Here is a 24,810-nt window from a genome sequence, read left to right on the forward strand (position 1 = left end):
CTTTTGATCAGATTTCTCTGTGTGACAGTGACTAAATTTTATGGTCACTTTGAGGACGGTCTGTCCTGCCTACTTACCTATCAACAGGAAGGTCACCAGATACAGCTTATCAAGGACCCAGAGACTAAGCAGAACAAAAAAGCACAGAAACAGATCAAAATAAGTGCAGATAACCAAGGTAAGATTAATATGATTTATGTCATGATATATAAAGAAACATTTTCAGGGAAATAATTGAACTTCTCCTCAACCATTGTAATGAGAGTGTTTGCCACCCAGAGCTGTGATCACTGTCTTAATGCTATAGATACCCAAGTGGTTCTCATGATTTAGTGGGTAAATATATTCTGTGTAATGCTGAGCTACACAAGCTAAGAGCAGACATGCCAAAAATATATATGCTTTTTAACCTGAGCCAGCATTTTGTCCCTGCGTTGGCTTGGTCAGTGCTTTAAAGGAAAGATCAGTGTTTGTTCATTGGGATTGGAAGTTCTCATTTTCAATCTTTCAGATCAGTTGGGAGGGCAGCACTGAAAGCTGTTAGAACCAATCGATAGACACTGACATTCTACCAAATGTAATGTAGTGACTCCCAATTCAAAAGGTGTTATTTTGAGGTCATGGTAACGTATTGACAAGCTTTTTCATATGTATTTAGAAGATATAAAACAGAGGATATACGTCAGGAGTCCCCCTCTGTGACCCAAATACATCCTGATGTTACACAACCGATTGGCTAATGCAATGTCCAGGATCTAACGTGTGAGCAACGTAGGCCCTGTACACCCAAAGATGGAAAGAGATGTAGGGGCAGTGGTTTCAAGTGCCTCTAGGTCTGCAGAGTAATAAGGAGACGGCACGGTAGCACAGTGGTTAGCACTGTTGCTTTACAGCACCAAGGTCCCAGGATCAAGTCCTGGCTTGGATCACTGTCTGTGCGGAGTCTGCACGTTCTCCCCATGTCTGCGTGGGTTTTCTCCAGGTGCTCCGGTTTCCTCCCACAAGTCCCGAAAGACGTGCTTGTTCGGTGAATTGGACATTCTGAATTCTCTCTCTGTACCCGAACAGGCGCCAGAGTGTTGGGACTAATGGATTTTCACAGTAACTTGATCGCAGTGTTATTGTAAGCCTACTTGTGACACTAATAACAATTATTATTAGATGGATCAAAGACTGCACAGAGAGCAGGCTCTATGTCATTCCCTCTGTCAAGTTGGAGCTGAACTCCTGCATGTTCCTGGACAGTAACGGGAGGCTATCTGACAGGCTAACACAATGTGGTTATTTCAACTCTATTATACTCCAGGGTAAGTGCAGTGTCAGCTTCTGAGTTGGTGTCTGCAAGTGCTGGATCAAATGACAAGGCCTCTTCATCAGTGCTCTCTTGTAGCTCTCCTTCCCCCTCTTGGGGCTCATATAGTTGAACAGGTGACAGTTCTTGGATGTCTGAAAGGTGAAACTCAGAAGGGGAAGATTGGTGTGATGGAAGAGGGTTGGGGCGGGAAGCATGGGATACACAGCTGCAGCTTGTTCATTATGTCAAACAGCAGGATGAGTGTGTGCTGGGAGCTGAGAAAGGAAGTAAGGCAGGAACATGTCATCATCCTAATTTTTTCAGCAACATTAATGCTGCGGACCTTGTCACAGCCAGAACCATGATGCAGGGAATCATCTCCATTGTACATCCAAGGAGTCCTCCACTAGCTCTGCTCTTTCCTTTGATTGTGTGCCACCTTATCCTGCAAGAGAGAGGGCAGAATGTCAGAGCTTGTGTAGCACTGTGACTGAGTCATATGCCTGTCATGGCTGAATGACTGGAGGTAAGTAAATGCCATGAGAGCTGGGTGTGAGGCTGGCAGCGTTAGTGGGTCTGTGAGAGCAAGGTGGGGTATTTGGATGTTAGACATAAGTCCTGAATGCCAGTGGGTTCTGCAGGATGAGTGATGAGGCTGCTGGGATAGTGGGTAGTAGATGTCAAGTGATTAACTGATGTTGAAAATCCGCATGAGGTCAACAGACCTATGGTACTTTTGTTACAATGTTCTTTGGTCGAAATTCTGGAGTTGACCCTCTTGGCTACTTGCTGCCACACATTTGAGGGTAGCCATTCGAGAGTGTTCTGACCTCCCATAGTATCTTGGCATCTCCGCTCCTGCCCACCTGCACCACTAATATCTCCAGTACCTCAACTGTCACTGTGGACCCCTCTGTCTACTCTGGTGCTTGGTTTACAAGAATTTACGTTAAGCAGCCATTTTGTGCAGCTTCTCTTTATTGCCACATGGCTATTTGTGCCTGCAGCTCATCAAATTATGTTTCTACATGTGCACTCCAGAACTAACTTGGATATTTTTATATATTTTCTGTGGTCACACTTACTTCTGTAAAATTCTATCTCTGTCTCTCCTAGTTCTCTGTGTGCCTTGCTTCTACTTTTTAATAGATCTTGGTGCCCAACTCCCTGCTAAATTAGTTTAAATGCTGTCCCACAGCAAGCTTATTGGTCTCAGCTCCGTTCATGGAATCCATCCATCTTGAAGAAGTTCCTCCTCTGCCACAGAACTGGTCCCAATGATTCAGGAATGTGAAGTCCTTTTCACTTGCACCATGTTTATCACTGTGCACTCAGCTGTTATATCCTCCTATTGCTTTAGGAACAATTTGAAGGTTTCGGAGATGCAGAAATAATTTTACAAGAATGATTCTAGAGATAAGAGACTTCAGTTATATAGCTAGATTGGATAAGCTGGATTGTTATCCTGAGCGAAGGTTGAGAGGAGATTTAATGGAGGTGTTTAAAATCAAGAGGGGTCGAAACTGAGTAGATAAGGAGAAACCATTCGAATTGGCAGAAGGTAGAGAATCAGAGAACACTAATTTCAGGTGTTTGACAAAAGAAGCAATGGTGACATGAGGATTTTGTTTTATGCATTAACTGGTTAGGATTTGCAATGTTTGCCTGACAGTGTGGTGGAGGCAGATTCAATCATGGCTTTGAACAGGGAACTGGATAAGCATCTGAAGAAAGAAAATTTGGAGGGCTACGGGAAAAGGAGTGTGATTCGCTGAGTTGCTCATGCAGAGTGCTGACATGGACACAATGGTCTAAATGTCCTCCTGTGCTGTAAATATTCTGATATTCTCCAACTCTTAGCTGGAGGGTAGGACACAGAATGTCACCTTCAAGGACCTGCTTTCTAACTTCCTCCCTAACTCCTTAAACTCTTGGCTGCAGGATGTCAACCCATATCTTCCCTATCTCATTGGTTCTGACATAGACCACAACTTCCCGCTTTGTGCCTTTCCCTTGCAGAATGTTCTGAACCCTCTCAGTAATATTCCTTACCGTGGCACACTGAGAGGCAACATAGCATACTGGTCTCACATTGATGGTAGCAGGCCTGCATGTCTGTACCCTTGGCTATGAATCCCCAATGAACTACTAATCTCACATGTAATATGAAAGAAACTGTGGAAATAACACAAATAAAATAAAAATGGAGAAAATAATATTCCCAGAATATTACATGCTTTGAGCCCAGTGCTACACTCTGAATGATTGGGTTTATGACAATCATTTAATGCTAAGTACATTTGTTTTTTTTATGTTAACAGACTTGCCTGTCACTGGGTCTACATCTGGAATATTAAAAACATCAGAAGTAGCCAAGAGTGATTTTGCAAAGTCAGCTATGGAGTCTGTGTTGACTGGGTAAGTGATGCCTTTTACCCACACCATTTTCTCTGCTGTTCCTCTAAACTGACTCATGCTTGGACACAGTTCCAAATGATGGATTCCCTGCAGTATCTGTTTAGCACAGGGCTAAATCGCTGGCTTTGAAAGCTGACCAACGCAAGTCAGCAGCACGGTTCGATCCCCGTAACAGCCTCCCCGAACAGGCGCTGGAATGTGGCGAGTAGGGGCTTTTCACAGTAACTTCATTTGAAGCCTACTCGTTACAATAAGCGATTTTCATTTCATTTCAGTATCTCACGCAAATGTTTTTTTTTAAATTATGAGTCCGGACAGTTCATGTTGACCGGCTATTTATCAATGGTTGGTATCACTGCTAAGTCCAATCCCGATCTCAGCTGGGGTAGAGTGTTCATCTTTGGTTTTTGGGTGCAGCTCCAATTATAATTTTATATCCATTGCAGCCAGTATGGATTTTAATACACAGCAACATTGCTTAGTTGACAGTATTCACCAAAGTCACAGGGATATTTCAATGACTTGGTCTTGCCATGCATTCAGACAGTCTCTGAAAATCCATTCCCGGCATTTCATTCTCAAGCATACCAAGAAATCAGCAAATGATCAAAGATTGAGCCCCATTACAAGAGGGACATCTTCTGGTTCAGTGTGGCACAACTCATCAATCGGGTGAGACCACTGTAACAGTTATTTGATCTTCCAATTGTAGTGATCTGTATATCTGAATGTATGAAAAGGGCGAATATCCATAAGTGTTAGATAACCACTAGATGGCAGCACCAGATATGGATATAAAAGATAAACTCGGAGAGAGATCCCACCTCTTCGTGTTTGGAGTGACTAGTGACCAGAGTTAGAGAGAGATAGCTTAGTGTGCAGGTGTCGTTAATCATAGTTAATACATAGTTAATCTTGTTAATTTAATCTATAGTTTAGTTGTTGAAGAGAACAAACTCATAGTTAAATTGTTATCGTTACTCAATAAACAGTATTTGCTTTATTTGAAGACTTAGAGTGTTAATAAACATCGAGTGTATGACCATCTTGGCAGAAAGCAAATGAGTAATAAGGCATTAAACAACGTAATATAACATGCTACCAGGAGTAGTAATATAATACAACACCAATATTAGAAACAAAGATCAAAAGTGTCTGCTTTTACTGTAACTCTATAGAACATGTTACCACTTTGTCTTCTGATCCTTTACCAGCTTTTAAAACTCAAGCTAGGTGTCACTTAATTTATTCTACTTTACCTCTTGTCTTCAAACTTTATGACATCTTGCTTTGTGGCCTCTCACTTTGATTTCTCAATTAAGACCATAAGATGTAGGAGCAGAAGTAGGCCACTAGGTCCACCGAGTCTGCTCTGTCATTCACTTACTTATCTGATATGATAATCCTCAACTCCACTTCCCACATTATCCCATAACACTTGATTCCCTTCCGGATTAAAAATCTGTCTATCTCAGTCCTGAATATACTTAACGAACCAGCTTCTGCAGCTCTCTGCAGTAAAGAATTCCACAGATTCCTCTGAGAGAAGAAATTCCTCCTCATCTGTCTTAAATGGGTGATCCCTTACTCTTTGATTATGCTCTCTGGTCCTACACTCTCCCACTAGAGGAAACATCCTTTCAGCATCTACTCTTTCAAGCCTACTGAGAATCTTGTATGTCTCAATAAGGTTCATTCTTCTAAACTCTAATGAGTATAAGCTCAACCTGCTCAATCTTTCCTCATGAGAAAATCCCTTCATACTCAGGATCAACCTTCTGAGCCTTCTCTGGACTGCCTCCAATGCCAATATATCTTTCCTTAGATAAGGGACCAAAACTGTTCACAGTATTCTAGGTGTGGTCTAATGAGTGCCTTGTAAAGTTTTAGCAGGAGTTTCCTATTATTCCCTTTTTTTTAGAAAAGCTTCCTTTGCTTGGTGTATGCCCATCCTAGGAAAACAAATGTTGCAGCCAAAGGTAGGTTCTTCCAGGAGGTGGAGGACAAATGTGAACGGTGGCCTGGCCTACCACACCCACATGTTCTGGGCATTCCCCAGGTTTTTTTTTACATTTAGAGTATCCAATTGTTTTTTTTTCCAATTAAGGGGCAATTTAGCGTGGCCAATCCACCTAACCTGCACATATTTGGGCAGTGGGGGTTAAACCCACGCAGACACGGGGAGAATGTGCAAACTCCACACGGACAGTGACCCGGGGCCGGGATCGAACCCGGGGCCTCAGCGCCTTAGACAGCATTGCTAACCACTGCACCAACCTTGCATTCCCCAGACTTATAGGGTTCTGGACAACCTTCTTTGAGGCAGTGTCCAAGGTTGTGGGGGAGAGGGTGGTACCATACCCAAAAGTGGCAGTCTTCAGTGTCTCAGAGCAGCCAGAACTCTATGGGAAGAGGGGGCCGGCCCTCTAGCCTTTGCCTCCCTAATCGCCCATCGATGAATCCTGCTTGGCTGACGATCAGCTGGACCACCCAGAGCTGCAGACTAGCAGCCTGATCTGTCGGAGTTACTCCAATTGAAGAAGATAAAATTTGCCACCCGAGGGTCAGAAGAGGGCTTCGCAGGACGTGGATGCTGTTTACCAATTTGCTCCTGACCTGTTTGTAGCCAGCAACCAGTAGCGTGAGGGGGAGAGGGGGGAAGGCACAGACGAGCCACAGAACATAAAGGAAAGGGGGGGAAGGGAAGGTGGTGGGTAGGGAAAAGCTCACAAAAAAGACTGCGATGTATAAGGAACAGAGCCGCAGGGGACGGGCCTGAGGGCAAGTGGAAAACCCGAGTGAACAACATAAAAAAGCACACCGGTTAATACATGCTCCACCAACATGGGCGAATACAGCTGAGGCAGTCGGCCAAATGGGGACCATCGCCACAAAGGAAGGGGAGACAAGTGCGTGTAAATATTAAACAGTGGTCTTTGTTTCTGCTTTCTTTTTCACTCTTTAGTTTATCTCTTTTGTCATTTTAATTTTTCCTTGGTTGTTTTTGCTTTGTTGTGCACGATTTTGCAACCTGGATAACTTAACCTTAGAACTGAAATGTGTAACATAAAATTTGAAAAGCAATAAAAACATTTTTTTTAAAAAGAAAACAAAACGGAAAATCATAAAGGAAAATATGCTGCCTGGCAGCAATGAGATTTCAGGGATATAAACCGCTATTTTCTGACTGGTGACATTGTTTATGATTTGTATTTGTATCTCAGTACTCAAGGAGCAAAGTTTGAATTGCTGGTGTCAGGAGGAAAGGAGGATTCCTCTCTGCTGGAAGTAATGCTTTACCGCAATCAGCAAGGAGTGATTGCAGAAGGGGAGTTCAGATTGCCACAGGTAGCAATGTCACACTGCTGTTTTTCTGTCTTTTTTAATATAATTTTTCTTGATAAGGAGATGCTGGCATTGGACTGGGGTGAGCACAGTAAGAAGTCTTACAACACCAGGTTAAAGTCCAACAGGTTTGTTTCGAATCACTCAAATCATTTTTCTTGTGAACCTTTGGCCAAGGGCATACCATAGATCAGGCATTTTCAAAGTGAGGGTCGTGGAGGTGTCGGAAGGGTCGCGGAGCAGTCATCACGGCGTTCCCAATTGCGTGAATTTGCGCGCAACAGCCGCAGCAGCCAGCTTTAACAATGTCGGCTGTGAGCGACTTTGAAAATGACAGCCGCGACCAGATAAAAAAATGCGGGCGCACTGCGCATGCGTGCCCGCTCTTCGGTGCGCATGCTCAGAACCAAGCGAGAAGCACCGCCTCCTCCTGACGTCAGCGCGGACCCAGGAGAAGATGTTTTTTTTCTAAATTCAATGCAATCTTCCTGCCTGAAGCGAGGCAGAGACCAAGTCACACACCCCGAGCACTGGCGTGATTGCGAATCCTCCATTTTGTCAGCAGCAAACAAATAAATGAAGACCAAGCAGGCATTCAAGGTAAGAGAAAATGGTGGGTCGTGAATGTCGGCCAGCGTGGGTCACAAAAGTCGGCCGGCATGGGTCCCGAAGGTTGGTTGGTTGGTAAAAATGGGTCCCCGAGAAAAAAAGTTTGAAAGGCACGGCCACAGGTCAAAGAGCAGATCAAGTTTATTGCCGATCAATGTCGGGAAATACATTTGCATTCATTTGCATCTCATGGGTGCTCAATAAAAGGGTAACTTGCCAGCATTATTCACCCTTCCAAATTAAGTGACTTGCTAGCAAATAATTGGAACGTTCTGTTTTGCGACTGTATATAAGTGGCACGCATCAGGTGAGTTTCTGCTTCATCCACAACTTAGAGGCCAGTAAACACTGCTTTTGCCTTCCTTTAAGACTAGCTGCAAAATATCAAGTGCCTGTTGCACAAGCTGTGCCGACAGAGTGGGGAATAGAGTCAAGACTGGACAGGGGAAATGTAGGGGGCAGAGACAGTGGGGGGAGGCAGGGACACATAAATAGTGTGCATTCAGGCACAAATCATTAAGTTTAGGTGCTGCAGTGCAAATGACCTTAAGTGGCATCTGATTCTTACAGAGACGTATTAGAATGGATATAGGGTCAAAACAAAATCAAGGGTCATGGCTGCTGCGCAAAAGCTGCATGGACCCTACAAGCCTCAATGTTTCCAGTGTACTTGTCATGGCATTCAAGATACCATGCTTGCAGTCGTGACATAAGTGCAATGATGGGTATCAATAGTTATTGTCAAGACCTTTGGAGGACAATTACCACAAATAATAATAATAATCTTTTATTGTCACAAGTATGAAGTTACTGTGAAAAACCCCTAGTCGCCACATGCCAGCGCCTTTTTGGGTAAACTGGTACGGGAATTGAACCCATGTTGCTGGCCTTGTTCTGTATCGCAAACCAGCTGTCTAGCCCAATTAGCTAAACCAGCCCTATAGTTACAGGACATCAGTCTTTTGACCCTAATTAAGACCCTTGATGCGAATATGCAGCCAAGTCTAAGGAGGATGCTCAGTCATCTGTTATCCTCCAGGATGATGCAAGTGGTGACCTTGTTATGCAGTGTGCAGACTGAGTGCAGGTCAAGGGCTAGAGACTGGATTCCTGCCTTGTATGTGGACTGAGATCATTGAAGGGGAATTACCATCGATTGCTCAATTCTATCCGTTCACAGAGACAATGAGGACTGGAGATTGCAGGCTGGAGGCAATGCTGCCTTATTGAAAGCTCTGGTTACAATGAGGAGATGAAGAGCCTGTCGCCAGTTTGCATGATCCTCAGGGCAATGGTCTTCCCTGGTCTGAGCCAGCAAAGCCAGGAAGTCTCAGATTCTGCCAAGGAGGTACCAAATCCACAAAGATATTTGGCACAACCAAGGGTCTACAGAGGATAGAGCTCATAAGTGGAGATGAGTGAAAGATGGTTCACTTGTCTAGGGATGTGATAGTTCACACTTGCCACATTCTGTGGGAGGAGTTCACACCGCACGGACTTGGAGGACATCCAATGCCCATTGCTCTGCAGGTTACCTGCGCACAAACTTTGCCTGTGGATCCTTCCAGGGCTCTCTGGGGATCCCCACTGGGGATCTGTGTGGAATCTCGCAATCGGTGACACTCAAATGCAAAAGGGAGGTCACAGACCCCCCTTTCAGTAAAGCTCACCATTACCTGCAATTCGCATGGATGAAGCAAGCCTGGCTGCCAGAGCTGTAGGATTCGCCCCAATCTCCGGTTTCTTGCAAGCACCATCAACTGTACATGTGGCCTTGAGAGCTCTGCGGCAGCAGCATAAAATTCATTTATAGAAAATGATTTCATTCTCTGGACATCCAGCTCATTTGTGATCACGGGAAGCAGATCCAGCATGTTTTTGCGAGGTACCCAGGGAACACACATGACATTTGGAGAGGGAAGCACCTGGAGGATATCATGAGATCATACAACCTTGAGATAGAACTAATCCTAGTTTGAGGCACAGATAAAATCCTCTCCAATGTACTTGGAGGTGTTGAGGGAAGGATAGAAAGTGCGAGCAGACCAATTCTCTGACTTGACTAGATGTAGGTAAATTAAATTTGTCCCTGGACTCGCTGAAACTGACAAAGTTCCCAACTACAAACAGGTCAGAAAAACACGCGAGTCCCTTTCCCCTCCACAAAGCAAATGCCCAGTCAAGTACGGAGGGCAAAAACAAGTGGTTATTGCAAATAGGGCCCAGTAGAGAAGGAGCAGAAAGCGTAAAATGTTGACAAAGTTGTTTCCATATTCTTAGTATGGATATCATGACAGGGTTTGACATGAATTTCGAAAGGAAAAAGGTCAGTGGGGCACAGATGAAGGCAGGAAGAGAGGATGAACAGCAGGTATGTGCCTCCATAAGGCACCATTTTGGACTTGGGTCGTGACACCATGTTTGGATTTTTTGGACATTGGCCACCAATAATTTTTTAAAATATTTTTATTAATGATTTTCCATTTACAATGAATTCTATAACAAAGCCATCATCACAAACAGCAGATGGGCAGCATGGTCGCATAGTGGTTAGCACAAGTGGGCTGGAGAGAATGAGATGCATGAGTTTGACTCATATCTGGGGGCAGCAGGGTAGCATCGTGGTTAGCATAAATGCTTCACAGCTCCAGGGTCCCAGGTTCGATTCCCGGCTGGGTCACTGTCTGTGTGGAGTCTGCACGTCCTCCCCCTGTGTGCGTGGGTTTCCTCCGGGTGCTCCGGTTTCCTCCCACAGTCCAAAGATGTGCGGGTTAGGTAGATTGGCCATGCTAAATTGCCCGTAGTGTCCTAATAAAAGCAAGGTTAAGGGGGTGGATACGTGGGTTTGAGTAGGGTGATCATGGCTAGGCACAACATTGAGGGCCGAAGGGCCTGTTCTGTGCTGTACTGTTCTATGTACTGTTCTATGTTCTATGTACAGCTCCAGGGTCCCAGGTTTGATTCCTTGCTTGGGTCACTGTCTGTGCGGAGTCTGCACGTTCTCCCGTGTCTGCGTGGGTTTCCTCCGGGCACTCCGGTTTCCTCCCACAGTCCAAAGATGTGCAGATTAGGTGGATTGGCTATGCTAAATTGCCCTTTGTGTTCAAAAAAAAAGATTGGGTTGGGTGGGGTTACTGGGTTACAGGGATAGAGTGATGGTGTGGGCTTGGGTAGGGTGCTCTTTCCAAGGCTGGTGCAGACTCAATGGGCCGAATGGCCTCCTTCTGCATTGTAAATTCTATGGCTATGGTATGTAACACAGAACAACGTAATACAAACACAACCGACCAAATGCACCTTATCCATGAAAGAAACAAAAAATAAAACCCAAACCCCCAAAACCCTTTGCAACTGACGGTAGCTAATTCCTTAAAATAAGCAATGAATGACTGCCACCTCGGGTAGAACCCCTCAACCGATCCCCCGATGGTGTATTTGACTTCGGCCACCCAATAATAATACAGTAAAATAGGAAGAGCCAAACCAACAACTTATCTCCCCTCTGAAGTATCACTCTGCCGGCTCTAGGGAATCTGCCCACCCAGATGAACAAGGATATTAGCTTTTTAATCAAGGCAAAAAGTGGTTATGGTAGGAAGATGGGGAGACATTGAAAAAGAAACAAAAAACTGAGTAGAATTTCATTTTTATGGAATGTATCCTCCAAGCTAAGGAGAAAAGTAAACAATTCCAGTGGTGAAAATCTGCCTTAAGTTTGGCGAACAGGCTCGATTAATTTATTCTATGAAGTGTCGGGAGCGAATCAGCCATGTTGACGCCTAGGTAGCGAAAGCTGGCACCACATATATGTAAATATGGGGGGATATGTTTGTCACTGGAATTAACTGGAAAACACTCGCTTTTGTTAATGTTCAGTTTCTAGCTGGAAAAAGAGCCGAAGGTGCTGAGAATGTTCATTATGTCATCGACGCAGACAACAGAGTTTGTAATGTATAAAAGGAGGTTATCAGTATACAAGGATACACAATGTTCCGCACCAGCTTGGAGGAAACCCTTCAGCAGCATGGATGATTTCAAGGCTATTGATGGGGGTTCTCTTGCTATAGAGAAGAGCAATGGGGACAGGGCACATATCTGCTGTGGTCTGGAAAGGGGAAAGTACTCCGAATGCGAAGAGTTAGTGTGCACATTTGCAGTAGGGGAGGTGTAAAGAAGGTGGATCCATGAGATAAATTTTTGACCAGGGCCAAAACTACCCGGGTGGCGCGGTACCACAGTGGTGAGCAATGTTGCTTTAGCTCATGTGTCCCAGGTTTGATTCCCAGCTTGGGTCACTGCCTGTGTGGAGTCTGCACGTTCTCCCGTGTCTGCATGGATTTCCTCTGGGTGTTTCCCATGACATTCTCATGCTCAGGAATTGCTGAACTATCTGTCACTACAGCTGACTTTGTTTCTGACGTAGATTCATCATCCGTCACATTGTTGTGAAAGTCTTCACTGGTTTTCAAGAATGCACGATTTCTTATTAAAATCAACCCATCCTCTGTCTGTACTTCTTCAAGTGCAATGGCTTTTCTCGATCAATTGCCCGAACTTCTGTTCTCACAATGTCATCACTACTGGTAAAACTGCTTTTGGTTTGCTTTAATGTTTTGCATTTCTTGCAGTACCACTGCATTCTCTTCCTTCTTTGCCAAGTATGGAAGTGTGGTATGCAACCGTCTATTCATGAGTAACTCTGCTGGCGATCTACCATGAGGCAATGGTAATGCTTTGTAATGTGATTTCGCGAGGTAGGGATCTGTAATGATTGTTTTCCAATATGGACACTTTTTTCGTTACAATCTTTGGGTTCCATGCCTATACGAGCATTACCATTTTTTTTTGTTTCACACATACCATGGAATTTACCCCATTGGTAGTTTCTTCTACCTTCTTGATAACTTGTGGTTTCGTATCTGATATGGGTGGTATGGTAGAAATGAGATTGACATGCAGATCTATGTCTTCAGCAATTTCACTACTAATAATTTGTACCGGTGCATTAGATAATGCATCTCTTTAAATGATATCTCATTGGCGAATGGTAGTGCACTAAAATCAGTGAACACATCGCTGAATTTGCTGATAATGTTCTCAGAATTGTTGGAGTGTTAATCCAATCCTTTGTGGATGCTATATACCAACTGCACTAGACCTAATTCTTCACAGGACTGATCACCTAACATTTAATTTTTTTTAAATCTAAGTTTTTAATTTTTTTAATATTGGAGTACTCAATAATTTTTTCCAATTAAGGGGCAATTTAGCATGGCCAATCCACCTTACGTGCACATCTTTGGGGTGTACCATAACATTTAATGCTTGAACCATTATAATCTCTAAGATATTTTGTGATTTCTTCTAATCGGCTAATTTTTAGATTTTTAAAATCAGTCATGCTGATAAAATAGGCTTTGGCGCCAGTGTCTAACTTGAATTGGACACTGTACTACTCCCTTCAAGTGGTAGCAGCCATTTGTCCTCATCAACTGCATTTATTTTAATCACTTTGCTCAGAATTGCTACTCTAAGCTCAACCCCAGATCAGTCAGCAAGAGGCAGAAAGCAAGAACCTGGGCTGGATTCTCCGCCCCGTCGCGCCACATTTCTGTTTGCTTGTTGGAGTAATAATAGAGAAGAAGAATATTTTGGAGACATCAAAAACATTTCCAGCACTAAAACAAATGCAAACTGACACCCCACTTAAAATAAATGCGGTTGATGAGGACAAATAGCTGCTACCACTTGAAGTGAGCAGTACAGTGGTCCAATTGAAGTTAGACATTGGTGCCAAAGCCTATTTAAACAGCATGTTCTCATCGGATGGCCTTATTTAGATTACAAGAACACTTGTAGCTAAAGCTATAAACTATTTATTAACATTAACTGTGGGAAAACACGCTGAGGATCCAGGGTCGGCGCTGAGGACACAGGTTTGAATCCGGCCCTGGGTCACTGTCTGTGTGGAGTTTGCACATTCTCCCCGTGTCTACAAGGGTTTCACCCCCACAACCCAAAGATGGGTTAGGGGGCAGCACGGTAGCACAATCGCTTCACAGCTCCAGGGTCCCAGGTTCGATTCCGGCTTGGGTCACTCTCTGTGCGGAGTCTGCATGTTCTCCCCGTGTGTGCGTGGGTTTCCTCCGGGTGCTCCGGTTTCCTCCCACAGTCCAAAGATGTGCAGGTTAGGTGGATTGGCCATGATAAATTATCCTTAGTGTCCAAAATTGCCCTTAGTGTTGGGTGGGGTTACTGGGTTATGGGGATAGGGTGGAGGTGTTAATCTTGGGTAGGGTGCTCTTTCCAGGAGCCGGTGCAGACTCGATGGGCCGAATGGCCCCCTTCTGCACTGTAAATTCTATGTAATCTATGTAATGTGCAGGTTAGGAGGATTGGCCACGCTAAATTGTCCCTTAATTGTAAAAAAAATAATTGGGTACTCTAAATTCATATTTTAAAAAGTGGGAAAACAACAGATGAATAAGTATTTTTAAGCACAACCAACCCCTCTCTTCCCTGCTGTCCTGTCAGTCTGAGGTCACCTGACTCTAACATTCACTTATATACTAATGAGACTCCTAGTGGTCAGTCAGTGAATTACAACACAACCATGATATCACCATATGAAATGAAATGAAATTCGGCATTGCGAGTGCCAGGATACATGGGCCTAAAAGCGCTTGCGAGGGGATTTTGTTGCCTTTTGGGAGAATCCCGCTCTATGTTACCGCGAAGGACTGCCTTAAGGGTCTTCTGCAATATTGAAGGGGTGGTGGAATCAGATTTATTTATTTTAATAAAATCATCCATGTTGGTGGACATAGCTTGCAAAATTTCTTGTCGGATAATAGGCTGTATCAAACTTCCATGGAGGTAGACCATTAGCCTTAAGTGTAAGAACCAAGTTCAGGGAATGTGGCGCTTGGTCTGATATGACTATGACTTGCAGCACAGTTCAATTCCCGTACCAGCCTCCCCGAACAGGTGCCGGAATGTGGCGACTAGTGGCTTTTCACAGTAACTTCATTTGAAGCCTACTTGTGGCAATAAGCGATTTTCATTTCATTTCATACCGCGGGGAGAAGAGCTTTGTCTAAGAAAAATATAGTTGATACGTGAATAAGCGTGGTGGACATGAGAAAAGTAGGAACAGCCTTTTGTGTCCGGATGTAGGAAACGCCAAAGGTCCATGCATCTGTCTTGAGTCATGGAGGAGAGAGCTTTGGAAATGCAAGAAAAGGCAAGGGGCTTTGGATTTGAGCGATCTAACTGGGGACCAAGACACAGTTCAAGCCCCCACCAAAGATCAGATGATGGGTTGGGAAGGGAGGATAGAAATAAAATAATAGGCAGCACGGTGGTGCAGTGATTAGCACTGCTGCCTCACTGCACCGAGGTCCCAGGTTCGATCTTGGCCCTAGGTCACTCTCCGTGTGGAGTTTCACATTCTCCCCGTGTTTGCGTAGGTCTCAGCACCCACAACCCAAAAGATGTACAGGGTAGGTGGATTTGCCATGCTAAAATGCCCCTTAATTTGAAAAAAAATGATTGGGTTCTCTGAATTTATATTTAAAAAAGAAAAAAAGAAATAAAATAATTAATTTTGTGTCATCCCGGTTGGGGATAGACATTCACCAAGACTCACAGGGGTTTGAGGAAGCGTGGCGCTAACTATTGTGTACCATCCATCAGGATCTGAGATTACATTTGAGAGGGCAAATTGGACTCTATTGTTTCTTGTTTATCAAAATCTCCATTTCCCTAGCCTTGCTGTTAAAGCTAGTGTGAAAATCCTGGCCAACCTACGCTTTGTGTAATCTGATGTGATCTTTAATATGAAGATGTTTTTCTTGAAGGAATGCAACTTCTGTGTTGAGGCTCTTGAGATGTGCGAGCACCCTGGAGCATTTTACTGGACCATTTCACCCCCTAACATTCCATGTAACTTTCTAAAAATATTTTTATTCAGATAAGGAAGATACATAACAAACATATAAGCAATCAATCAGTAATAAAATAAACAAAATTCAATCCTCTTAATTTGGGGAGGTGAATGACTTTATAAGGGACTGTAAGTTGGGGGAGAACTGACGTACAATGTTGGATGGAGGGGTTAAGTCCACAAAGGTTGGGTGTTACAGCTGTTTTGTGTTGCCGAAGGGGGAATTTTTAGAAGCTGTAAGTTTGTAAGGGGTGATCGCTCCCACCTTTTGTTTTGTTTTTAGAAAGAGATTGTTTGTGAATTTTGGTATTATTTTGCATGCAAGGGGTCCAATGTGTGGTGTCGAAAGTATTGTCGTTATTCAGGGGGATTAGGGACTGGTTGCGCAAACTAAAGAGGGATTGGTGGGGAAAGGGATGGGAGAGTGTGCGAAGGGGGCCTTTGGGTGAGAGTTTCCATGCTAGCAATGGAGGTGAGGTGGGGGAGGAGGTTGTGAGGGATGGCCAGGTTGGTGGGAGGGGAGGGGAATTGTGACATGGTAGTTTGCAGATTGGGCATCGCATGGCGGAGAGGGGGCCAACTTGGATACACCCGGTTAAGAGTCGGCGAGGCAGAACTGATGTGGGATGATAGCGGACGTTAGAGGGGAATGGAGGCATAAGCCTCCGGTAAGAGTTGTGACGTGGAACTTCCAGGGACTAAATGGACCGGTCAAGAGATCCCAGATTCTTGCACACCTGAGGGGGTTCAGAGCGGAGATGATTTCTGGGTGATAGAAATCAGGCTAGGCTGAGGAAGAGATGGGTGGGGCAAGTATTTTACTTGGGATTAGATTCAAAGTCAAGGAGTGTGGCCATTTTGTTGAACAAGAGAACGGGGTTCGTGGGGGCCAGGGAGATGCGAGACATGGGAGAAAGTATGTGACAGTGAATGGGGTGCTGGAAGGGATGCTGGTTAGTTAATGTATGTGTGCCTAAATGGGACAATGCAGGGTTTGTAAAGGGGTTACTGGGGCCGATTCCGGACTTGGATACGCACCAGCGGATTATGGGCAGGGATTTCAGCTGTGTGATGGAGCTGAAGGTAGACAGGTCGATCCCCAAGTCAATAGGAAGGTTGAGGATGGGACTTCCGGTTGCGGCTATGTGGAGCTAAGCCGCACGTTCGGCAGCTCCCGCTACTTAAGGACTTTTGGGCCGATTTGAGGGCCCCAAACGGCGCTGTCTCGACGAATCCCGGTGGGGGAAGGTGTCTAGAGGAGCATTCCCCATAATTTATGGTGCTCACCCGGAGTGGGGCAAAGGAAAAAGCTGCAGCAGCTCCCCAAGAAAAGCGGGGGAAGAAGGACAAAATGGCGGCCGGCGGAACACCCGAGGACTGGTGGAAGTGGGCGCAGGAGAGCAAGCCTCTCTTCTGCGCTGTTTTGCGGAGCTGAAGGCTGAGTTGCTGGACTCCCTGAATGCGACTACCAACAAGCTGCTTGGGACCCAGGCGTCCCAGGAGGTGTCCATTCGGGAGTTGCAGCAGCAGGCCGATGAGCGGGAGGAGGAATCCGTGGTCCTCGTGAGGAAAGTGGAGTTGCATGAAGCACTTCACAAAAAGTGGCAAGACCGCTTGGAGGAGCTGGACGTTCGCACGAGGCGAAAGAATTTGAGGATCCTGGGCCTGGCGGAGGGGCTGGAGGGGTCGGATCTCCCGTCGTACGTGACCACGATGTTGAGCTCGTTGATGGGAGCGGGGTCCTTCCATTTGCCCCTGGAGCTTGAGGGAGCTCACAGAGTGCTGGCCAGGAGGCCTAAGGCAAATGAACCCCCGCGGGCGGTGCTGATGCGGTTCCATCGACTTAGTGACCGGGAGTATGTGCTGCGCTGGGCCAAGAAAGAGAGGAGCAGCAAGTGGGAGAATTCGGTAGTGCGAATCTACCAGGACTGGAGTGCGGAGGTGGCAAAGCGGCGGGCCGGGTTCAACCGGACGAAGGCGGTGCTGCATGCCAAGCAGGTCAGATTTGGAATGCTGCAGCCTGCGCGTCTGTGGGTGAAATATAAGGACCGGCACCACTACTTCGAGTCCCCGGAGGAGGCGTGGGCCTTTGTACAGGCGTACAGGCGGAGAAGCTGGACTCGAACTAGGGTCTGGGGACACACTATGGCCGTTGCTGTTTTCGCTGTTGCTGTTCTTCAATTTTGACACGTGTTTTTTTTATGCTGGTTTTCTTTTTGCTCTGTTTCCGGGTGGGTTTGTCTGTTGGGTATGGGTGTGGGGTATGTGGGGAACGTTGGGGGTATGTGTTTTATATGTTCTCTTCTGTACGGGGCTGGGGGTTGGGGTGAAACTGGATTTTGGGGAGCTGCGTCAGAAGGGTGGGGTGTGGCAGTGTGAAAGCGCGGGCTTTCCTCTGGTTTCCAGCAGGGGGCCTGATCATGGGGGGAGACTTTAACACAGTGCTGGATCCCCCACTGGACCGGTCCAGTTCAAGGACGGGTAGGAGACCGGCGGTGGCCAAAGTGCTGAGGGGGTTTATGGACCAGAGGGGAGGGGTGAATCCCTGGAGGTTTGGGAGGCCGAGAGCACGGGAGTATTCCTTTTTCTCCCATGTCCATAGGGTCTATTCCCGAATAGACTTTTTCGTCCTGAGCAGGGGATTGATCCCGAAGGTGTAGGATGCCGAGTATTCGGCCATAGCGATTTCAGACCATGCTCCGCACTGGGTTGATCTGGAGATGGGGGAGGCGCGGGACCAGCGCCCGCTCTGGCGCCTGGATGTGGGGCTGCTGGCTGATGAGGTGTGTAGGAGGATCCGGGGAAGTATTGAGGGGTATCTTGATACCAACGACACGGAGGAGGTCCGGGTTGGGATGGTCTGGGAGGCTCTGAAAGCAGTGATCCGGGGGGAGCTGATCTCCATCCGGGCCCATAGGGAAAGGAGGGAGAGGAAGGAGAGGGAGAGACTGGTGGGGGAGCTCCTGGATGTGGACAGGAGATACGGGGAAGCATCGGAGGAGGGGTTGCTGGGGGAACAGTGTAGTTTGCAGGCCAAATTTGACTTGTTGACCACCAGAATGGCGGAGACACAGTGGAGGAGGGTGCAGGGCGCAGTATATGAGTATGGGGAGAAGGCGTGCAGGATGTTGGCGCATCAGCTCCGCAGGCGAGATGCGGCTAGGGAAATTGGTGGAGTGACGGATAGGGGTGGGAATGTAGTGCAGAAGGGGACAGCAGTAAATGGAGTCTTTAGGGACTTCTACGAGAAACTGTACCGGTCGGAACCTCCGATGGGGAGAGGGGGGATCGAGAGCTTCATGAACAGGCTATGTTTCCCAAGGGTTCAAGAGGAGCTGGTAGAGGGGCTGGGGGCGCCGATAGAGTTGGAGGAGCTAGTCAGGGGGATTGGACAAATGCAGTCAGGTAAGGCACCGGGGCCGGACGGGTTCCCGGTGGAATTTTATAAAAAGTATGCGGATCTGGTGGGCCCCCTGTTGGTGCGAGCCTTAAATGAGGCATGGGAGGGGGGGGGGGGCTTTGCCCCCGATGATATCGCGGGCACTGATCTCTCTGATCCTGAAGCGGGATAAGGACCCCTTGCAGTGTGGATCATACAGGCCTATCTCGCTCCTCAATGTTGACGCTAAGTTGCTGGCGAAGATCCTGGCCACCAGGATAGAGGACTGTGTGCCAGGGGTGATACACGAGGATCAGACAGGATTTGTCAAGGGACGGCAGCTCAACACGAATGTGGGGAGACTGCTAAATGTTATTATGATGCTGGCAGTGGAGGGAGAGGCAGAGATAGTGGTGGCGCTGGATGCGGAGAAAGCGTTTGATAGAGTTGAGTGGGGGTACCTGTGGGAGGTGCTGGAGCGGTTCGGATTCGGGGAGCGATTCATCAAATGGGTGAGGCTGCTCTACGCGGCTCCGATGGCAAGTGTAGTTACAAATGGAAGGAGATCGGAGTACTTTAGGCTCTACCGTGGGACCAGGCAGGGGTGCCCCCTGCCCCCCTTGCTCTTTGCACTGGCAATTGAACCTTTGGCTATGGCGTTGAGGGAGTCGGAGATGGAGGAGTCTGGTGCGGGGTGGGGAGGAACATCGGGTATCGCTGTATGCGGACGACCTGCTGTTGTATGTGGCGGATCCAGAAGGGGGAATGCCGGGGGTGATGGAGCTGTTAGCGGAATTTGGGGGCTTCTCGGGCTATAAGTTAAATTTAGGCAAGAGCGAGGTATTTGTAGTACACCCGGGTGATCAGGAGGAGGGAATTGGGAGACTCCCGTTTGAGAGGGCAGTGAAGAGTTTCAGATACCTGGGGGTGCAGGTGGCCAGGAGTTGGGGGACTCTCCATAAGCTTAATTTTACCAGGCTGGTGGAGCAGATGGAGGAGGAATTTAAAAGGTGGGACACGGTGCCGCTATCGTTGGCGGGTAGAGTGCAGTCCGTCAAAATGATGGTTCTCCCGAGGTTCTTGTTCCTTTTTCAGTGTTTGCCCATCTTTATCCCTAGGGCCTTTTTTAGAAGGGTGATTAGCAGCATCATGAGCTTTGTTTGGGCGCATGGGACCCCGAGGGTGAAGAGGGTCTTCCTGGAGCGGGGTAGATATGGGGGGGGGGGGGGGCTGGCGTTACCCAATCTCTCGGGGTATTATTGGGCGGCCAATGTGTCGATGGTGCGCAAGTGGGTAATGGAGGGAGAGGGGGCAGCATGGAAACGAATGGAGAGGGCGTCCTGTGGAGATACAAGCCTGGGGGCCCTGGTAACGGCGCCGTGGCCGCTCCCTCCTACGAGGTATACCACGAGTCCGGTGGTGGCGGCTACCCTCAAGATTTGGGGGCAGTGGAGGTGACATAGGGGAGAAGTGGGGGGCTCGATGGAGGCTCCGTTAAGGGGGAACCATAGGTTCGTCCCGGGGAACATTGATGGGGGATTTCAGGGTTGGCACAGAGCGGGCATCAGACAGCTGAGTGACCTGTTTATTGATGGGAAGTTTGCGAGCCTGGGGGAGTTGGAGGAGAAATTTGGCTCCCCCCGGGAAACATGTTCAGGTATCTGCAGGTAAAGGCATTTGCTAGACAGCAGGTGGAGGGATTCCCTTCGCTTCCCGCGAGGGGGGTGAGTGACAGGGTGCTTTCGGGGGTCTGGGTCGGAGAGGGGAAGATATCTGATATCTACAAGGTTATGCAGGAGGCGGAGGAGGCGTCAGTAGAGGAGCTGAAAGCTAAGTGGGAGGGGGAACTGGGGGAACAGATCGAAGACGGGACATGGGCTGATGCTCTGGAGAGGGTTAATTCTTCCTCCTCGTGTGCGCGGCTTAGCCTCATCCAATTCAAGGTGCTGCACCGGGCCCACATGACTGGGACGAGGATGAGTAGATTCTTTGGGGGTGAAGACAGGTGTGTCAGGTGCTCTGGGAGTCCAGCGAACCATGCCCATATGTTCTGGGCATGCCCGGCACTGGAGGAGTTCTGGAAGGGGGTGGCGAGGACGGTGTCGAGGGTGGTGGGATCCAGGGTCAAGCCAGGATGGGGACTCGCGATTTTTGGGGTTGGGGTGGAGCCGGGAGTGCAGGAGGCGAAAGAGGCCGGTGTGCTGGCCTTTGCGTCCCTTGTAGCCCGGCGAAGGATCTTGCTACAATGGAAGGATGCGAGGCCCCCAAGCGTGGAGACCTGGATCAATGACATGGCGGGTTTCATTAAGCGAGAGAAGGTCAAATTCGCCCTGAGAGGGTCGGTACAAGGGTTCTTTAGGCGGTGGCAACCTTTCCTCGACTTTCTGGCTCAACGATAGGGTACGGGGACAGTAGCAGCAGCAACCCGGGGGGGAGGGAGGGGAAGGGGGAAGGGAAAAGGAGAAGGGAAAAGGGAGAAGGGAAAAGGGGAGGGAAAAGGGGAGGGGAAGGGAAAAGGGGAGGGGGAAGGGAAAAGGGGAGGGGGAGGGAGGGAAAAGGGGAGGGGGAGGGAAATGGGGAGGGGAACGATGACTATGTTTGTTTATTTAATTTAAATTTATTTTTATGTTCTTTTGTTGTCCATTGGGGTTGGGGGGCGTGGGGGGATGTGATACATGCGTTGATACGGTCTGGGGGGTGTTACAGTTATGGGTTATTTTGTTGCATTTCATTGTTTGTCATTATGTTTTATATTTTCTGTAAAAAATTCCAATAAAAATTATTTTTAAAAAAGGAAGGTTGAGGATGGTGACGGAGCTGGGAGGGTTTATGGAGTGGATGGGGATGGTGGATCCGTGGAAGTTTGGAACCCGGGGGGAGGGAGTGCTCCTTCTTCTTGCACATGTATAAGGTATATTCTGGAATCGATTTTTCCGTGATGAGTTGGGTGGTGCTGACCGGGATGGTGGGGGCAGAGTATTTGGGAATTGTGATATCAGACCATGTGCTACATTGGCTGGATGTTAGGCTTAGATCAGGGCAGGTGCAGAGGCCAGGGTGGAGGTTGTATTCGGGACTTTTTGTGGATACGGTATTTAGAGAAAAGGTGTGACTAGCGATTGGGAACTATGCAGAGCTTAATCAGAATGGGGAGGTGTCGGTAGCTATGATTTTGGAAGCTTTGAAGGCAGTGTTCTGAGGTGAGATTATTTTGTTTAAGGTTCACAGGGATAGGAGGAGTAGGGAGGAGCATAGGAGGCTGTTGGACGACGTGGTTGAGATGGATAGGAGATAATCAGAGGCCCCCACAAAGGAGTTCCAGAGAGGAAGAGGTTGCAGGTGCAATTCGACAGGTTGACGAAGGACAAGGCAGTGGGACAACTGCGAGGTAAGTGGGGGGGGGGGGGGGGGTGGCGGTGGGGTGCTGTATGAATATGGAGATGCTGGCCCACCAATTGCGGCAGCAGACAGCGCCTTGGGAAATTTTAAGGGTGCGGGCGGAGAATGGGGAAGTGGTGTTGGAGCCAGAAAAATAAATGAGACGCTTAGCGGATACTACAAGAAATTGTATAAGGCTGAGCTGCGTCTGGAGGCGGGGGATATGGGACGATTCCTGGACCGGTTAGAGATCCGAGAGCTGGAGGAGGGAAAAAGGCAGGCATTGGAGGAGCCCCTGGGGCTGAGGGAGATGATAGATAGTAGGGGAATGCTGTTGGAGGGCCAAGGGGCTGGACGGCTTTCCGGCAGAGTTTTATGAGCGGTTTGCGACAAAGTTGGCTCCCCAACTGTTGGGGATGTTCAGTGAGGCGGTGGAGAGGGGGGTGTTGCCAGCGATGCTGTCACAGGCATCAATTTCATTGATTCCAAAGAAGGGGAAGAATCCACTGGAACGTGGGTTGTACAGGCCCATCACTTTGTTAAATATAGACGTGAAAGTACTGGCGAAGATGTTGGTGAGTCGGATGGAGGGGTGCATGCCCGAGGTGGTCTCTGAGGATCGATCAAAGGTTTTGTGAAAGATAGGCAGCACTCCAACAACATCGGGAGACTTTTAGTTATGACTCCGTCGGGGGGGGCGGGCACCTGAGAATATTGTATCAATGGATGCGGAGAAGGCCGTTGGCCGGGTAGAATGGAAGTACCAGTTTGAAATTCTGGGTAGGTTTGGGTCTGGGCCAAAGTTTGTACCATGGGTGCGTCTTTAGTAGTCATCCCCGGTGGCAAGCGTGCGTATGAACAAGATGAGTTCATCGTGGTTTGGGTTGCAGAAGAGAACGAGGCAGGAGTGCCCGCTGTCACCATTGTTACTTGCGTTGGCGATTGAACCCTTGCCGATAGCCCTTCGGGGGTCCGCTGAGTGGCGAGGGATTGGGGGGGGGGGGGGGGGGGGACCATCAGGTGTCGTTGTACACAGACGACCTGTTGTTTGTATCGGACCCCCTGGAAAGTATGGACAGAATCATGGGCCTCCTGGAGGAGAGGTTGGGCCTTTTCCGGGTATAAGCTGAATGTAGGGAAGAGCAAATTGTTTCCAGTGAATGCGGCGGTGGGAGGGCCAATTTCGATTTGGGGGCATTACCAGTTGGAGAGAGTTTTAGGTATTTGGGGATTCAGGTGACGCATGAGTGGGCCACGATTCACAGGTGGAATTCGACAGTGTTAGTGAAGGTGGTTAAGGGGGACCTTAAGAGTTGGGACACTTTATGCTTGATGTTGGCAGGGAGGGTATAGGTGATAAAGATGAATGTGCTGCCAAGGTTCCTGTTTGTTATTCAGATCCTCCCGATCTTTCTCCTTTAGGTCACCTTCCGGAGCGGCCCCCGGGAGGGGGGCGGGGGTGGAGCACCACGTTTCTTTGTACACTGATGATTTTCTGCTGTGTATTTCAGACCCGGTCTGGAGCTTCAACAGGATCATGGGGATTTTTGGGGAGTTTAACGTCTTTTCGGGATGTAAGCACAACATGGAGAAAAGTGAGATATTCCCAATTAATGCCCGGGGACAGGGAAGGAGTCTGGGGAAGCTGCCTCTTTGGCTGGTGGGGGAGAGTTTTCGGTATCTTGGGATACAAGTGGCGCGGAGTTGGGCCCAGCTGCATAAGTTGAATTTGGCACGGTGGGTGGAGGGAATGAAGGCGGGCCTTAAGAGGTGGGATGTGCTGCCATTGTCGTTGGCTGTTCAGGTCCAGACGATGAAGGTGACGTTGTTGCTGGGGCTTTTGTTTGTATTTCAGAATCTCCTGGTCTATGTGCCCAAATTGCTTTTTAGAAAGGTTAATGGGATGATTTTGAGATTCGTGTAGGCAGTTAAGGCTCCGCGGGCTAGGAGGATGTTCTTGGAGAGGGATCAACAGGGAGTAGAGTTAGTGTTGCTGAACTTGCCAATCTATTATTGGACAGAAAACATTGTAATGGTTCGGAAGTGGACGGTGGAGGAGCAGTTGGTGTGGGGCGAATGGAGATGGCCTTGTGTAAAGGGACCAGTTTGAGGGCACTATTGCTGGCACTCTTCCATTCTCGCCGGCTAGATACTCCACTAGCCCGGTGGTGATATCGGCATTGTGAGTGTGGAACCAATGCCAGCAGCAATTTAGAATGGAAGGCATGGTCTCTTTGGGTGCTGATTTGCAACAATCATAGGTTGGCGCCGGCGGGGTTGGATGCAAGGTTCTGGGGGTGGGGGCAGGTGGGAATGGAATATTTTAGGGATTTGTTTGTTGGAGGGAATTTTTGCAGACTTGGGGGAGCTAGAGGGGACATACCAGTTGCAGAAGGGGAATGGGTTCAGGTATCTGAAGGGTGGGGCTGGGGGTCATTTTCT

At 47.8% G+C, this 24,810-nt stretch overlaps 1 protein-coding gene across 2 annotated transcripts in view; it reads left to right on the forward strand.

Moving 5' to 3' along the window:
- Positions 1-24,810, forward strand: part of LOC119971703 — a 157,250-nt gene that overhangs the window by 94,807 nt on the left and 37,633 nt on the right. For both annotated transcript variants that reach the window (XM_038807611.1, XM_038807612.1), the window contains 3 exons: positions 12-178; positions 3,616-3,712; positions 6,937-7,060. In XM_038807611.1, coding sequence (XP_038663539.1) covers positions 12-178; positions 3,616-3,712; positions 6,937-7,060 — 388 coding nt within the window. The remainder of the gene's footprint in view (positions 1-11; positions 179-3,615; positions 3,713-6,936; positions 7,061-24,810) is intronic.

This window comes from Scyliorhinus canicula, chromosome 9 (genome assembly GCF_902713615.1).
Source record: "Scyliorhinus canicula chromosome 9, sScyCan1.1, whole genome shotgun sequence".
NCBI classification, from domain to species: domain Eukaryota; kingdom Metazoa; phylum Chordata; class Chondrichthyes; order Carcharhiniformes; family Scyliorhinidae; genus Scyliorhinus; species Scyliorhinus canicula.